The sequence below is a fragment of the Pseudorca crassidens genome, chromosome 1, assembly GCF_039906515.1.
Source record: "Pseudorca crassidens isolate mPseCra1 chromosome 1, mPseCra1.hap1, whole genome shotgun sequence".
NCBI classification, from domain to species: Eukaryota; Metazoa; Chordata; class Mammalia; order Artiodactyla; family Delphinidae; genus Pseudorca; species Pseudorca crassidens.
Genome location: NC_090296.1, coordinates 29,044,322 through 29,059,647, shown reverse-complemented (window position 1 = coordinate 29,059,647; position 15,326 = coordinate 29,044,322). Strand labels below are relative to the sequence as shown.

Here is a 15,326-nt window from a genome sequence, read left to right as displayed (position 1 = left end):
CCTCCATCCCTGCGTCCATTTCACTGATAGTTAGTTTTCTGTCAAACAAAGGTATTTTGTGTTTGGAAGGAATCTTGGAAGTTCGTTTCAGGAATGAGGAAATTGAGGCCAGGAAAGCTATACTGAGATCCTACTATATGAAAGGCGTTATTCTAGGTGCTTTGGGAAAGGAAAAGATTAATCAAACACGTAAACACTTTTGCAGTTTCAGGTCTCATTTAAATGTCACCTCCCAGAGAGGCTTTCCCAGAACACAGTATCTGGAGTTGCCCTTCTTCACCATTATTCACTTTCTCTGTACCTTCATCGACAGAATAGTTATTATGTTAACTTTGCCCTTTTCACACCAGATTGTAAATTCCAAGTCTGTCTTGTTCATAGTTGGATCCCAGGGCTTAGCACAGTGCCTGGCAAGCAGTAGGCCTTCAATTCACGTTTATTGAAAGACTGATTAGATACATGCATAAATAATAAATTACTTAGTTTTAAGTTTAACTGAGTCTTAAGTTTTTTGAGCACGGGTACATACTGTATAAGAAATTATGGGTGTTGGGAGTCAAAAGAGATTATTTTGCCTGGGTGCTCTCTTGTTAAAATGTCCTTTCCCCGCCCCTCAGGAAAAAAAAAAAGGGCATTTAAAAAATCAACCAAGGGAATGGGGAGTTATTGTTTAATGGGTACAGACTTTCAGTTTGAGAAGATGAAAAAGTTCTGGTGATGGATGGTGATGATGGTTGCACAACAATGTGAATGTACTTAATGCCACTGAACTGTACACTTAAAACTGATTAAAATGGTAAATTTTATGTATAATTTACCACAGTTTTAAAAAAAACCAGCCAAGTGATAGCAGTAGAAGTAATTGCTCTTAAAATTTTTCGCTTATTACTAAGTTGTCTTTATATTTAAAAGTTTTGTTCCTTATGTTTGATTTTTCCCCTGTCTTCTCTCAATTTCTTTTCCTCTCTTTGGCCATGAAGAATACTGGAAATGTATTTTTTTCCTTTGGTCTTTTAGCCATATCCACTCTCACTCAATGTGCACTCTAGATTTTTAAAACTTTTCATGCTCATCTTTTACAGAGCTTCACCCTCTCCCTGTAATCTTTTTAATCTGACAAAATCAAGTTGAGTACTTTGAACTTAAATTTAGCTTCTAAATAAGTATCTTATCCTAAAATATTCCACTGCCTAGCTCTCTCACTTCTATTTTTAGTGTTCCACCTGTTTCTGTCTTTAAGATTTAAAATTATCACCATTAAATTATCTTGCTATGAAAAAAAGTTTAGGTCATTTAGTGTTTCTCTCTTTTTTTTTTTTGGTACGCTGGCCTCTCACTGTTGTGTCCTCTCCCGTTGCGGAGCCCAGGCTCCGGACGCGCAGGCTCAGCGGCCATGGCTTACGGGCCTAGCCGCTCCGCGGCATGTGGGTTGCTCCGCGGCCTGTGGGTTCCTCCCGGACCGTGGCACGAACCCGCGTCCCCTGCATCGGCAGGCGGACTCTCAACCACTGAGCCACCAGGGAAGCCCTAGTGTTTCTCTTTTTAACGCTAAAATTGCTGGGACATCTTTGAAAAGGAGAAAATTGAAATCTAAGTAAAGCCATTAATTACTTAATGTATGAGAATAACACTCACAGTAGAGTCTGAGTTATGCCCCAGATTGTGGTATCATAGGGTCACACTTGTTGGTTATTGGATCCTACTCTCAATAAGTTTATTTTGTTATGGTTGAACTTTCCATCAGTAACATTCCTTGGGAATTTGAAAATTGGCATTTTGTGTTTCACACAGCTTTTTTTGGTTGCCATTTTTGGATGCTTTAGTTAGGCAATTTATTAGAGTTGAGTTCTTTCCCAATTAGAATGCTATTGGAAATTCACTTAAATATATAGGTTCAGCTAACATCCATCTTCTCATAATGATACAATAAAAAGAAAAGAAAGAAGAATAAAGGAAAAAAATTTTTCTCCTTTTGATGAAAACTCTTAGGATTTGCTCTCTTAACTTTCCTGTATATCATACAGCAGTGTTAGCTATAGTCATCATTACACCCCTAGTACTTATTTACCTTATGACTGGAAGTTTGTACCTTTTGACCACTTTCCTCCAATTACCCCTCTTCTTACCCCCCACTTCTGGTAACCACAAGTGTGATCTCTTTTCTATGAGTTTACTTGTTTGCTTGTTTTAGATTGCACATATAAGTGAGATCATACAGTATTTTTCTGTCTCTGTTTTATTTCACTTAGCATAATGCCTTCAAGGTCCATCCAGGTTGTTGCAAATGATAGGATTTCCTCATTTATATATGGTCGAATAATAGTCCATTGTGTGTGTGTGTATTTTCACAATGTCTTCATCCATCAACGGACACTTAGGTTGTTCCCATGTCTTGACTATTGTAAATAATCCTGCTATGAACATGGGGTCCCTTAGAATATTTGGGAAAAAAATTTAGTTTAGAGAAAAGCACATGTTGACAAATTTTATAAATATGTATGTTTTCTGGGGAGTGAGTCTATAGCTTTTTTTTCAGATCTTCAAAAATGTGGCTTACCCAGAAAACGTTAAGAACCACTGTTTATATCATTAAATCAACCAATTTATGCAGCTAATTAGTATACCGAGCACACAATATGTACTCAACAAATGTTAACTGTCGTTTTGTTTTTTTTTAATTAGTTTATTTGGTTGTGCCAGGTCTTAGTTGTGGCAGGCGGGCTCCTTAATTGCGGCAGGTGGACTCCTTAGTTGTGGCATGCGAACTCTTAGTTGTGGCATGCATGTGGGATCTAGTTCCCTGACCAGGGTTGAACCCAGGCCCCCTGCATTGGGAGCATGGAGTCTTAACCACTGTGCCACCAGGGAAGTCCCTAACTGTTGTCATTAATATTGAGCACCTACTGTGTACCAGGGCAAGAATGGAGAGGAAATGGTGTTGAAGAATTAGGCAGGGGCTGGATCATGTAGGATTTTATAGGTCACAATAGATGTGCATTCATGAATTTAGCTGGGAAGAAGTCCTTTAAGCTGGAGAGTGGCGTGAACTGATTGACATTTTTAAAAAAATCTGTCTGGCTACTTTGTGGAGTGTAGATTTAGGGGTCAGGAGGGGGAGGGGTAAGAATGGGAGCAGGGAGACCTATTAAGAGGCTATTGAAGTAGTCCAGGAGAGAAGCTGTGGTTCCTTGGTTAATTAATGTGATTTCATGGTGTGTTTTAGAGGGACAAACTACTGGACTTACTAATGGGTTGGTTATGGAAGAGTGAAGGAAAGGGAGGCATGAAGGATGACACCTGGGTTTTTGGTTTGAGAACTGGAGTTGATGGTGGTGCTATTTATTGAGATGGAGAAGACTGGGGGATTATGGTTTTTCACACATGTTAATAGAGAGAGATGTCAAGTAGCCACTTAGATATATAACTCCAAAGTCCGGGGAAAGATTAGGGCTGGAAGTAGAAGTATGAAATCATTGGCATATAAATGGTCGTAAAGGCTATGGGACTAGATGAGATTTCTTTGGGAGACTTTTGGTAGGGAGTGAAGTCAGCCTAGGGTGGGCCCTGAGTGGAAGAGGAGACTGATGGAGTCAGTGAGGAAGGAGAAAAACCAGCATAATTGTTTTATAGAAGCTGCAAGTGGAGTGTTTGAAGGAGAGTGGTCAGTGGGTGGATGCTGCAAAGAGGTCACGTAAGAGAGAACAGAGAAGTGACCACTTGATTTAGCAACATAGGTCATAGATAATCTTGACAACAGCCGTTTCCACACATGTAGGGGCAGAAGCCTGTTTGTTGTAGGTTAAGGAGAGAATGTTAGGTGAGGAAGTGGAGACAGCAGGAGGAACAACTCAAGAACTTTTGCAGTGAAGGAGGAGTGAGGAAGTCATGGGGTCAAGGAAGAGTATCTTCAAAGAAGGTAAATTCCAGAGCAGGCTTTACTTGCTGAGTTGAGCCAGTAGAGAAAGGTAGAAACTGGTTGTGCAAGAGATTATTCAAGATCACATCTTTGACAAAGCAAGAGAAGATGGAATCCAAGGCCCTATCAGAGGAGTTTGTTTTTCTTGGGAGCAGGGACACTTCATTGATTGGGAGGAAAGTTCAAGAGTATGAGTAAAGATGCAGATGGGTTTGTTGACATTCATTTTTCCCAATACCCCACTAAAATATTGTTCTTGTTTTAGAGATGGGAAAATTAAGGTTTGATGAGGGAAATGACTTATTTGTGTAACATCATGGCTCAGTAGCATCAGTAGTCATAGAACTCAAATCTCTAGACTTCCAGGTGAGTGAGTGTTCCAGTTTGTTATGTTCTTTGAGATTGATATGTCATAAAATGTAAAATAATGTGTTTTGTATCTTCTTAGCTCATCTGAGTGTTTTGTTCTAGGGGCAGATCTGGAAGCATCTTTGCTAAGTTTTGAAAAACTTGACCGAGCTTCACCAGATCTTTGGCCAGAGCAATGTAAGTTCTTGGTTTCTTTATATCAAAATCAATGCAGGAGTGATTTCCCTGGTGGTGCAGTGGTTAAGAGTCTGCCTGCCAATGCAGGGGACATGGTTCAGTCCCTGGTCCAGGAAGATCCCACGTGCCGCCGAGCAACTAAGCCCGTGAGCCACAAGTACTGAGCCTGCACTCTAGAGCCCATATGCCACAACTACTGAAGCCCACGTGCCTAGAGCCCTTGCTCCGCAACAAGAGAAGCCACCGCAGTGAGAAGCCCGCGCACCGCAATGAAGAGTAGCCCCCGCTCGCCGCAACTAGAGAAAGCCCGTGTGCAGCAACAAAGACCCAATGCAGCCAAAAATAAATATTAATTAATTAATTAATTTTAAAAAAAAGAAGCAGCAGCTCAAAAATCAATGCAGGAAAACCAGTGCTACTTTGAGGGAGATTTTTGAAGAGTTATCATTTAGCTGTAGTGATTAAAATTTTAATTTTACTTCAAAGGAAGAGACTGAATTCTGTGGTCTGGTGTTAAGAATAGCTCTTTGGTAGTTTAATTTTTTCTGAACAAAGTGTGACTCAGGAAATGATAGAGAGCCTTTAAAAAATAATTATTTTGGGGCTTCCCTGGTGGCACAGTGGTTGAGAGTCCGCCTGCCGTTGCAGGGGACGCGGGTTCGTGCCCCGGTCCGGGAAGATCCCACATGCCGCAGAGCGGCTGGGCCCGTGAGCCATGGCCGCTCAGCCTGCGCATCCGGAGCCTGTGCTCTGCAACGGGAGAGGCCACAACAATGAGAGGCCCGCGTACTGCAAAAAAAAAAAAAAAATTATTATTATTATTATTTTTAAACTTCATCTGTAATGTGTCAGACAATACGAGATGCATAAAGTAATTCTTTACTTCCTTTAAGTATTCTGATAAAGTTAACTGCTGTTATAGTTTAGTACTGATATTTTGGACCTTTTTTTTTTAAATGCTTATGCAGATAGGCAAATAAATATTTTAAGTGTATAGAGAGTTTTTTGTTTTGTTATGATGAAGTCATATGTACAGTGATCTACAGCTTAACATATTCTACCTAGTAACTTATTAATGGATCTTTCCAGGTTGATAGGTATAGACTTACTTCATTTTTAAAAAATATTTCATTGTATAGATCTACTACAGCTTATGTATTCATACCCTATATGGAAACCTAAGTTATATCCAAGTTTTGATGTTACAAACAATTTAACAATGTATATCCTTGCACATATATCTTTGTGCATATGGAAGAGGATGACTGTGGATGGGAGTACCCATTTCCTTACATACTAGCCAGTATTGGATGTTACTGATATTCATTATTTTTAGTTTATATTTCTTTATTAGTGAGGTTGAACCTTATTTTTAAATACCTGATTTTTATTTTTCTCTTTTTTAATATGATTCTTTCTGTGAGATATTTAAATAAACAATTGGATTGATAGAATAGCATACCTAAAAAGGAAATTTTAAATTTTTGGTAAGAGATATTAGATCTCACCACCGTCTTATTCAGCTAACTCCTGATCCTTTGAAGTTCAGTTGAGGCATTATTTTCTCTGAGAAACTTTTCCTGCCTCCTCAGTCTGATTTAGATTTTCATTTTTTGTCCTCCCATAGCAACTGGTATTTTTCTTGAAGCACTTAAAAAATGTTATAGTTATTGATTTACTCTGTCTCTTCTTCCAGACTATAAACTCCTGGAAGACAAGGCTGTTTTCTCATTTGAATCCTCTATGTAAGAGACACTAAAATGTTTACTGAATGACTAATGTTGTGCTTTTTCTTTTTAGTACCAGGTGTTGCTGAATTTGCAGCTTCCTTCAAAAGCGTAAGTAATATCTTACTTACCTAATGAAGTTTTCCCAACATTTTGCTTCTGGGTAAAATCTCAACTATCTCTTATTTCTTTATTTTCAAGAATAATGTCATAGCCTTCAAAATATTTTGTAACCACAGCCCTGGAAATCTGTTTATATTATCATCATGTTAATGATGTTCATGCTCTATTTTGATATTTTGACCTTTGACTATTAGCCTCTTCTCTCAGCTTAAAAGATTTTAAGGTAAGGCAGTTGAAATATTTAATGTAATGCCAGTATTCTGTTTGCCCAAACTATGATTTTGAAGCTTTTCTCTTTTGTTTATGTGATGCATTATGACTTTAACTTATACTTCCCTAGAGGATTTTGAAATTTCTCAGTGGCTCGTCAGAAACTGAAGGAAGACATTCATTAGAGCCACAACTTTTCCGTTTCCAGGACAGCAGACATTGTGCTAGATGCTCTAAATATGTTCTCTTATATATTCCCACAACCAGGAAAATATGATGATTATAATATTAGCTAGCACGTGCATGATGCATACCATATGCCAGGCACTGTTCTAAGTACTTTTTCTAAGTACTGTTCTAAGTACATTATTTAGTGTTTACAAAACCATGTGAGGGGGACTTCCCTGGCAGTCCAGTGGTTAGGACTCGGCACTTTCATTGCCAGTGGCCCCAGGTTCAACCCCTGATTGGGGAACTAAGATCCTGCAAGCTGCATGGTGCAGCCAAAAAAAAAAAAACCAGAAAAAGAATAAACATATGAGGTATAGGTACTATTATTATCCCTATTTTACAGACAAAGAAATAGACACAAAGAGGTTAAGTAGGTTACCCAAGATCATAGGCTGTATATAGCAGAACCAGGCTTTGAGCCCATAAGTCTAATTACTAGCATCCATATTCATTATACCAGACCTAAAAGCATTTGTGCCCAAAGTTAAAAGCACTGACTGGCAGAGAAACTTGGAAGTTAAGTTACTTGCCCAAGTCCTAGTGAGTGACAGGCCAGGATTTGAGCACAGATCTGTCTGATTCCAAAGCTAATGCTCTTTCTAGTAACAAATTGGGGATTTGTAATATAACTCTCTTAGTACCTTACCATATGCTTAGCATTCTCCACTCATTAATAGGGTTAAAGGTGCTGAGTTAAATATTAAGGCCCTTCTTCTGGGCTTGTGGCTTTCAGGTCCTATGAGCATGTTTGTTCAAAGGGAGTCTGACTTTGTAGCCTCTTTCATTTTTTTCAGGAGCTAGGGTTGTATGAAAGCTGGAGTGTGCCACTTTAGCGTCCAGGAAGGCCTGAGCATGAGGAGTACAGGATAGCATAGGGCTTTGGAGTCAGACACACTTGGATTTGAGTCCTGAATCTGCTACTTTACTATCTGTGACATGAGCAAGTTTCCTAACTTTTTCTTTTTTTTTTTTTTTGCGGTACGCGGGCCTCTCACTGCTATGGCCTCTCCCGTTGCGGAGCACAGGCTCCGGACGCACAGGCTCAGCGGCCATGGCTCACGGGCCCAGCCGCTTCGCGGCATGTGGGATCCTCCTGGACCGGGGCACGAACCCGTGTCCCCTGCATCGGCAGGCGGACTCTCAACTACTGCGCCACCAGGGAAGCCCTCCTAACATTTTTGAGCCTTAGTTTTCTCATCTGAAAGTACCTCATAGAACTTAGTATAAAATGCCATAATGCATGTAAAACACTTTGCATACTGCCAAGAACTAATAAACAGTACATTGTAGCTATTATTATTAGATCAGATTTTATCTAGTAGATTGAGTAGAAAGTACCTGATTTAATTTTCTTAAATTCTCATAATGAATTTTTAGTTTAGTTAATTATATGCGTTACAACTAAGTACTTTAAGTTGTAAATATAAATAAGTGGTTTTTTGAAAACTTTTATTAGAGCATGGTGTTTTTTGAAAATCTGATTAAATATCTACACTTTTTCCCTAAAAGTATGCACATATATATTGAGTTTTGTTTCTAGGGGTTCAGGGCCATCCCAGGGCCCCAGGTTAAGATCCCCTGGTATAGTCCGATTCCTTGCTGGAGTAGAAGTGGTGAATTTGACCTAGAGCCTTCAAGGTGAGGTAGTATAGAGTAGTGGTTTTTGAACTCAGACTTCATGGGTTTTGAATCCTGGCTCCAATAGCTTTGTGACCTGAGGCAAGTGATTTATAATCTTCCTATACATCTGTTTTTTTTTAATTTGTAAAATGAGGAGGATAATAATACCTGTTTCATAGGGTTGATTTGGAAATTAAATGACATGATGCATATAAAGTGTTCTGCTTGTCACAGAGTGCCAAATAAATGTTAATTTTTAAAAAAGGAAAAGGAATAAATAAGCCCTGGATTTGTAATGTACAGCATGGTGACTATAGTTAGTAATACTGTATTGCATATTTGAAAGTTGCTAAGAGAATAGATCTTAAAAGTTCTCATCACAAGAAAAAAATTTTTGTAGCCATGTATGGTGATAGATGTTAACTGGACTTATTGTGGCAATCATTTCACAATTTACACAAATATTGAATTATTATGCTATACACCGGAAACTAATATAATGTTATATGGCAGTTATACTTCAATTAGAAAAAAAGAAAAAGAGGGCTTCTCTGGTGGCGCAGTGGTTGAGAGTCCGCCTGCTGATGCAGAGGACACGGGTTCGTGCCCCCGTCCGGGAAGATCCCACATGCCGCGGAGCGGCTGGGCCCGTGAGCTATGGCCACTGAGCCTGCGCGTCCGGAGCCTGTGCTCCACGACGGAAGGCCACACAGTGAGAGGCCCACGTACCACAAAAAAAAATAAAAATAAAAAAATAATAAAAAATACATATGTAATGCCCTTGCTCCATTCTTTCCACGGGACCCTCTCCCAAACCCTGATATTCTAAATCAGTACATCTGGGTTATGGCCTAGTTGTCTGTATTTTTTATAGTTACACAGATGATTCTCATGTGCAACCAGGATTGAAAACTGTTACTCCAAAGCTATTCCAAGAATGGGTTCTCTTTCATGTTTTGTAAGTTCACTTTCAGAAATGAAAAGAAACTTAAAATTCTAAAGTTTTCTGAAATGTTTACAATAAAATGAAATTTCAAGTAATGATCATTCCAATCTTCTCTCATTCAGATTGAAGATTTTCTCATTTTTGGTTCTTCTTTGAATCTTCTCCTCTGCCAGAGAATGTTACTTCCTGATTACTGTTTCAAACAGTTCAGTTGGAGGCTTTCACCAGTACTGAATTTCAAGTAATTTCTTTCACAACTATACCAATCTTTTATGCATACAATAGTAACAGTGGTCAGACCTAATTCTTCCAAGATCATTTCTTTAAAACCAGCTTTAAAAGATGAGCAGTATTATTTTCTAAGGGTTTTATTTGTAGGCCATATCTGAACCTGGAGAAATCTAGGTCTTTGAAATTATAATTTGCCAGTATTTTCAAACAACCTAAAGGCTGTGTGAAAAACTCCTTTTCTTATAAGAAAGAAGAGTAGGGTCTCTTCATACTTTGCCTATATCTGAATGGATATATTCTTATTTTCTGACAGCCTATTACTAGCTCTCCACCCAAATGGATGGCTGAAATAGAACGTGACGATATCGACATGTTGAAAGGTAAGCAGTGCTGGTGACGTTTAACCTTTAACCTGACATTTATGCTCCTCGACAAACTACCATTCCAATTTTTCTCTCATTATTCCCTTACCAGTATTCTTGGCTTCAAATTGCCTATTTAACCATCCTTATTCATGGTTCTTCATGTCTAAATGCCCTTCTCTACTTTTCCATGTGTAGAAATCCTGCCAATTCAAGACTCAGTAATAATGATTTCTTCTGCTGCTAAATTCCTTTAATATTAACTTTATTTTGTATGATGCTTAGAGTTAAGTAAAAGTTCTCACATAAATTTTCTTATTTAATTCTTATACAGGTTCTGTGAGTTAGGTATGATATCTAAGTTTCGGAGGTTAACTTAACCAAGGTTTATTAGAAAGAGTTAAAATTTAAACCCTGATCTTTTTTTTTTTTTTTTTTTTTTTCCGCGGGCCTCTCACTGTTGTGGCCTCTCCCGTTGTGGAGCACAGGCTCCAGACGCGCAGGCTCAGTGGCCGTGGCTCACGGGCCCAGCCGCTCCACGGCATGTGGGATCTTCCCGGATCGGGGCACGAACCCGCGTCCCCTGCATTAGCAGGCAGACTCTCAACCACTGCGCCACCAGGGAAGCTGCAAACCATGATCTTTTTAAGACTAGTCTCTTACCGCTATAACACAAGTGCTTTATTTAGGATTTACTGCCATATATTGCTGCCAGGACTATTAACTGACAGCCCCTTAGTGGGTTAAGAGCTGTCTTTTAGTTCTTTCTATCTCATCAGTTTCTCTCATAAAGAATACTGTAAGTAGTGAATATTGTTGTCGGATAAATGACTTGGAACTCAACCACAAAGTAGAAATTTAAATTAAAAAACATTAATTTTCCTTGATTTTGCTCTACTTTATTTAATTTTTTTATCATCCTTCTGGTGATAAGATTCATGATGGTTGTGAAGTAATAGACTGAAGTTAAGGTAAAAAATCTGGGATTCTTAAGCTATTTAAGCAGCTGAACAGATCAAGAAAGCCTACTTATGCCAGATATAGATAATGAGTGTGGCATGATAAGTTGCAGAAAATAACACCTCTATTTGATTTCAGAAGTAATTCATTCTTCTGCATGAAATGCTTAAAAGCAGATCCCCTCCTCCAGCCAAGGGAAAATTAAGTCTCAAGGGCATCTCGGGTTCATTGTTGTAATGTTCCAAACAGACATTTATATAATATCCCATCAGCATGTATTTTCTAAGGAAACTTTAAAGTTTTAGTAAGGGATCAGAGCATTATGTTTCATGCAAATTGACCTATGTCTAAAACCTAAAAGGAATTGGGTGCTATTTAAAGGAAAATCTCGGAAAGTAAGTTTTTATTTTAAGTATACTGTCTTCTTATCTGGTAAACGTAAAAATTTTTATAGGAATTTGATTTGAAGGTAAAGTTTGGATTAATATTTAGTCTTTGTTTTCTAAACTTAGGGAAATAGGGAAGAGTGTTTTATTGCTGTTTTATTAATTGGAATAATGAGGACTTGTAAATGCCAGTGAGACAGAGATCTGTCTGTAGGCTTTCTCAATTCTGTGTCGGATCACAAGTTTCATATTTTAATGGTGTATTCATTTTGTGTGATTGGCAAAATGAATGTAATAAAAGGATCCTCAGGATAAAACACATAATTTGCTATTGTGTCTATGATGACTCTCTTCTCATTAAGTGGGTAAGCTCATCTGAGGCATTTTGCAGTGGTGGAAAATTCACTGGTACGCCTGTGTGTGTGTGTGTGTGTGTGTGTGTGTGTGTAGGGGGAATGATTGGATGAGAAGAGATGAATCCATTTTCTATTTTTCTATAGGAATTAAACTTGAAAACATTTATAACAAGGATTTGCAACCTGAATGAGTTGTTACTAGAAAGCAGTGGAAAGAAATGGTAATGAAATAAATGATTCTGTTTCAGAACTGGGGAGCCTCACCACAGCTAATTTGATGGAGAAGGTACGAGGCCTTCAGAACCTGGCCTATCAGTTGGGGCTGGATGAGTGTGAGTACCCAGATCACATTTATTCAGGGTTGCATGTTGTATATTTCGTGATGAGTTCTGTCATAATTCAGAAAGTATCTTTATTAGGTGTTTTAAAGGTAAGAAGCCATTGTAATCAAAAGTATGCCACTTATGATAGAGTGTGCTGGAATAATTACTGAGTTTACTAGGTTACAAGTTGTTTTTCGCCGTACAATGAAAATATATTGGAAACTCTTAGAGTTTTAAGTGATAGAATGTCGTCAAACTAGCTTAAGCAAAAGAAGGATTTTATTCACATAAATCAAAATTCTAGGAGTAGAAATAGCTTTGAGCATCTCTAGAGCCATGACTCATTATTTATTTACTTTTTATTGAAGTATAGTTTTTTAAAAATATTATTTATTTATTTAGCTATGCCAGGTCTTAGTTGTGGCACGCGGGTTCTTCGTTGTGGCATGCGGGATCTTTAGTTGCGGCATGTGAACTCTTAGTTGTGGCATTTGGGATCTAGTTCCCTGACCAGGGATCGAACCCGGGTCCCCTGCATTGGGAGTGGGGAGTCTTAACCACTGGACCACCAGGGAAGTCCCTGAAGTATAGTTGATTTACAATGTTATAGTAATTTCTGCTGTACAGCAGAGTGACTCAGTTATACTTGTATATACATTCTTTTTTATGTTCTTTTCCATTATGGTTTATCTCAGGAGATTTGATATAGCTCCCTGTGCTATACAGTAGGACCTTGTTTATCCATTCTAAATGTAGTAGTTTGCATCTACTAATCCCGAACTCCCAGTCCATCCTCCCCAGATCCATGACTCTTAATAATGTCTTTGGAATGTGCTCTTGTTCTTACTTTTTGAGTTTTGCATCTCAAAGCTCTGCTTCACTCGTGAGTTATTATTCTTCTTTGATCTAGCACTGGGGAAGGTGGCCAGTAGGAACTCCAGTTCATGTCTTTAAATCTTGTAATCCCAAAGGAAAGAACATCTTTTCTGAACATTCCAGAAGAAAGGTCCTGGGGAGGACTCTGACTGTTCCATCTTGGCTCACATATCTATCCTGGAACCAGTCCTTTGGCCAAGTAGCAAAGAGCACCGAGATGGGCCAGGCCTGGGGCCTGGCTGCAGAGGCAGGTTGGAATGGTTAGTCTGACTCAAATCATGTGGAATGCAATAGGGGAGGATTTCTTCCCCAAAGGAAGGGTTATATAACAGACCAAGAACATAATCTGCTAGCATGAGTAATGCTTTTAAAATTCTCATCTATTCCTGTCTGCTGTCCATTCTTTTAGTTTAAAATTATTTCTTTAGAAACTATATCTCTTTCCATACTGTATTCATTATAAAACTGGAAAAGGAATTGTAGAAAATTTTCATTTTGTAATTGAAAGAAATACTCAACATAATTAGAGTGGTTAGAAGTTTGTTCTCCTTGGATAGATACCTCCAGAGACCTTCATAAATGCACAATTTTGAGAGGCTACTATAGCTTATAACTTTCTTCAGAACTGCAAGTTTTGTACTGATTAGCACAATCCCAACAATAGTTTCACAAATTGTTTCTCTTGTTTATAGAGCATGTAGTGGATTTGTCCACATCATTGATTTTACTACCAAATTCAACATTTCACTTTAAAATATAATTTAAAACTTCTAATTTTTGACTAATAGACAACACTTCCTTAGTCCTCTTTATATTTTCTTTATTTCCATTACTGTCATTAGCAGGTGACATTCTTTTACCAAGAAAACATTTTTTAATCACTTCATGAATCAAGGAGCAGAGAACAAAAAACTGCTTTGAGGTATGGTTGCTAGGTGGTCTGTTAGGTTCACTCATTGTTACCTAACTCCCCTGTGTACTAGTCATTTATTTCTCGTGATTAACGTTTATGTCTTGGCAAAATTACTGATTACTGTGTATGTCATGGACCTCAAGGGTTTATAATGAAAACCCTGTGATTATTAAATTCATGAATGCGAGGCTTGTACAGTATAGAACTTGATTCTGTTTTTAGCTCTGGATAATACATGCTGTAATGATCACAGCGATCAATCCTTTATCTCTGTGTCAATTTTTCTTATGAAATAAAGTTTTATGCTCATTATATAAAGAAGATGCTATATTACCAAATGTGTTTTTCAACAGTGTTGTCTCTAGTTTGTAGTCGATAAAATTACTAAATTTCCTCTGATTAGTTTTTCTTTTTCTATTTTCCTACTGAGAAAGATAATGAAGTATTTTTTCCCCACTTTTTATTATGGAAAATTTTAAACATATACCAAAGGAGAGAGACTAGAATATTGACCTCATATACTTATGACTTGGCTTCAATAGTTAGCATATGGCCAATCTGTTGCACTTATACCAACCTACATAATTACTTAAAAGCAAATCTCAGGCATCATATCGTCTCACTACCAAATAACTTCATATGTGAGTCCAAAAGACAAGGACTCTCTCTTTCTCTCTCTCTCTCAATCCATTATTCTCTCTCTCTGCAATTCCATTATTGTGCCTAAAAAATTTTAATATACTTGCTTAATATCATCAGATAGCCAATCAGGATTCAGATTTCTTGGTTGACTCATAATTGTCTTTATATAGTTGATTGGTTTGAATCAGGATTTAAATAAGGTACTGTATTTGATATGTTTCTTAAGTGTCTTTTAATCTGTCAGAGTTCCACCTCCCGTTTATTTTCCTTTGCCATTTATTGTTATTTGTTCTGTAGAATTTTCCACATTCTGGATTTTTTTGCTTACATCCCTGTGGTAGTGCTTAATATGTCCATCTATCCCTTTTTATTTCCCAGTAACTAGATCTAGAAGCTCACACAAATACAGGATTGATTTTTATTTTTATTTTCAATTTGGCAAGAGTATTTCATAAATGGTGTTGTATACATCCTATAGAAGGGTACATCGTGTCTGCTTGTCTCTCTTTGTGATGTTAAGATTAATTCATTGATAAAGGTATTGCTAGCCTCATCTATTATTCATTGTAAAATTCTTCATCAGCCTTACACCCAGAGTTTTAGCAGCCTTTGAAAACTGCCTAAATTCACTATTTTATTATAGGTTGCGAAATGGTAATACACTAATTCTGTCATTCCTTCTTATTAGCTAGAATTTTTCTGTAAAGAACTTTATCTTATCGACTATGTATTATTTATTACCTTGCAAGCTGTTCTTACTGGATGAATGATTCTTTCTCTTTATCAGTTTTTAGAATAATGAGTCGGTTCTCTGAGCATCAATAAATCTGTGTTAATGTCTTTCCACAGAATCAAAAACTTGGTGTGGTTTGTTTCAGTTTTTAATCCACACAGTTAAAATCATTATTATTTTTAAGTATTTATATTTCTGAAACTTAAGGCTTTGGAGGTAGGGGTT

General features: G+C 37.6%; 1 protein-coding gene across 11 annotated transcripts in view; it reads left to right on the top strand.

The window, feature by feature from the left end:
* The window catches only part of LIN52 (lin-52 DREAM MuvB core complex component), a 120,181-nt gene that overhangs the window by 1,170 nt on the left and 103,685 nt on the right, over positions 1–15,326 (top strand). For 10 of the 11 annotated variants that reach the window (XR_010941969.1, XM_067730732.1, XM_067730770.1 and 7 more), the window contains exons 2-5: positions 4,388–4,462; positions 6,263–6,300; positions 9,864–9,930; positions 11,863–11,946. Coding sequence is in view for 10 of the 11 variants with exons in the window: in XM_067730732.1 (XP_067586833.1) it covers positions 4,388–4,462; positions 6,263–6,300; positions 9,864–9,930; positions 11,863–11,946 (264 nt within the window). In the remaining variant the exon portion in view is untranslated. Of the gene's footprint in view, positions 1–4,387; positions 4,463–6,262; positions 6,301–9,863; positions 9,931–11,862; positions 11,947–12,908; positions 13,988–15,326 lie in introns of those variants that run through there. The other variant, XM_067730783.1, reaches the window with a different exon arrangement.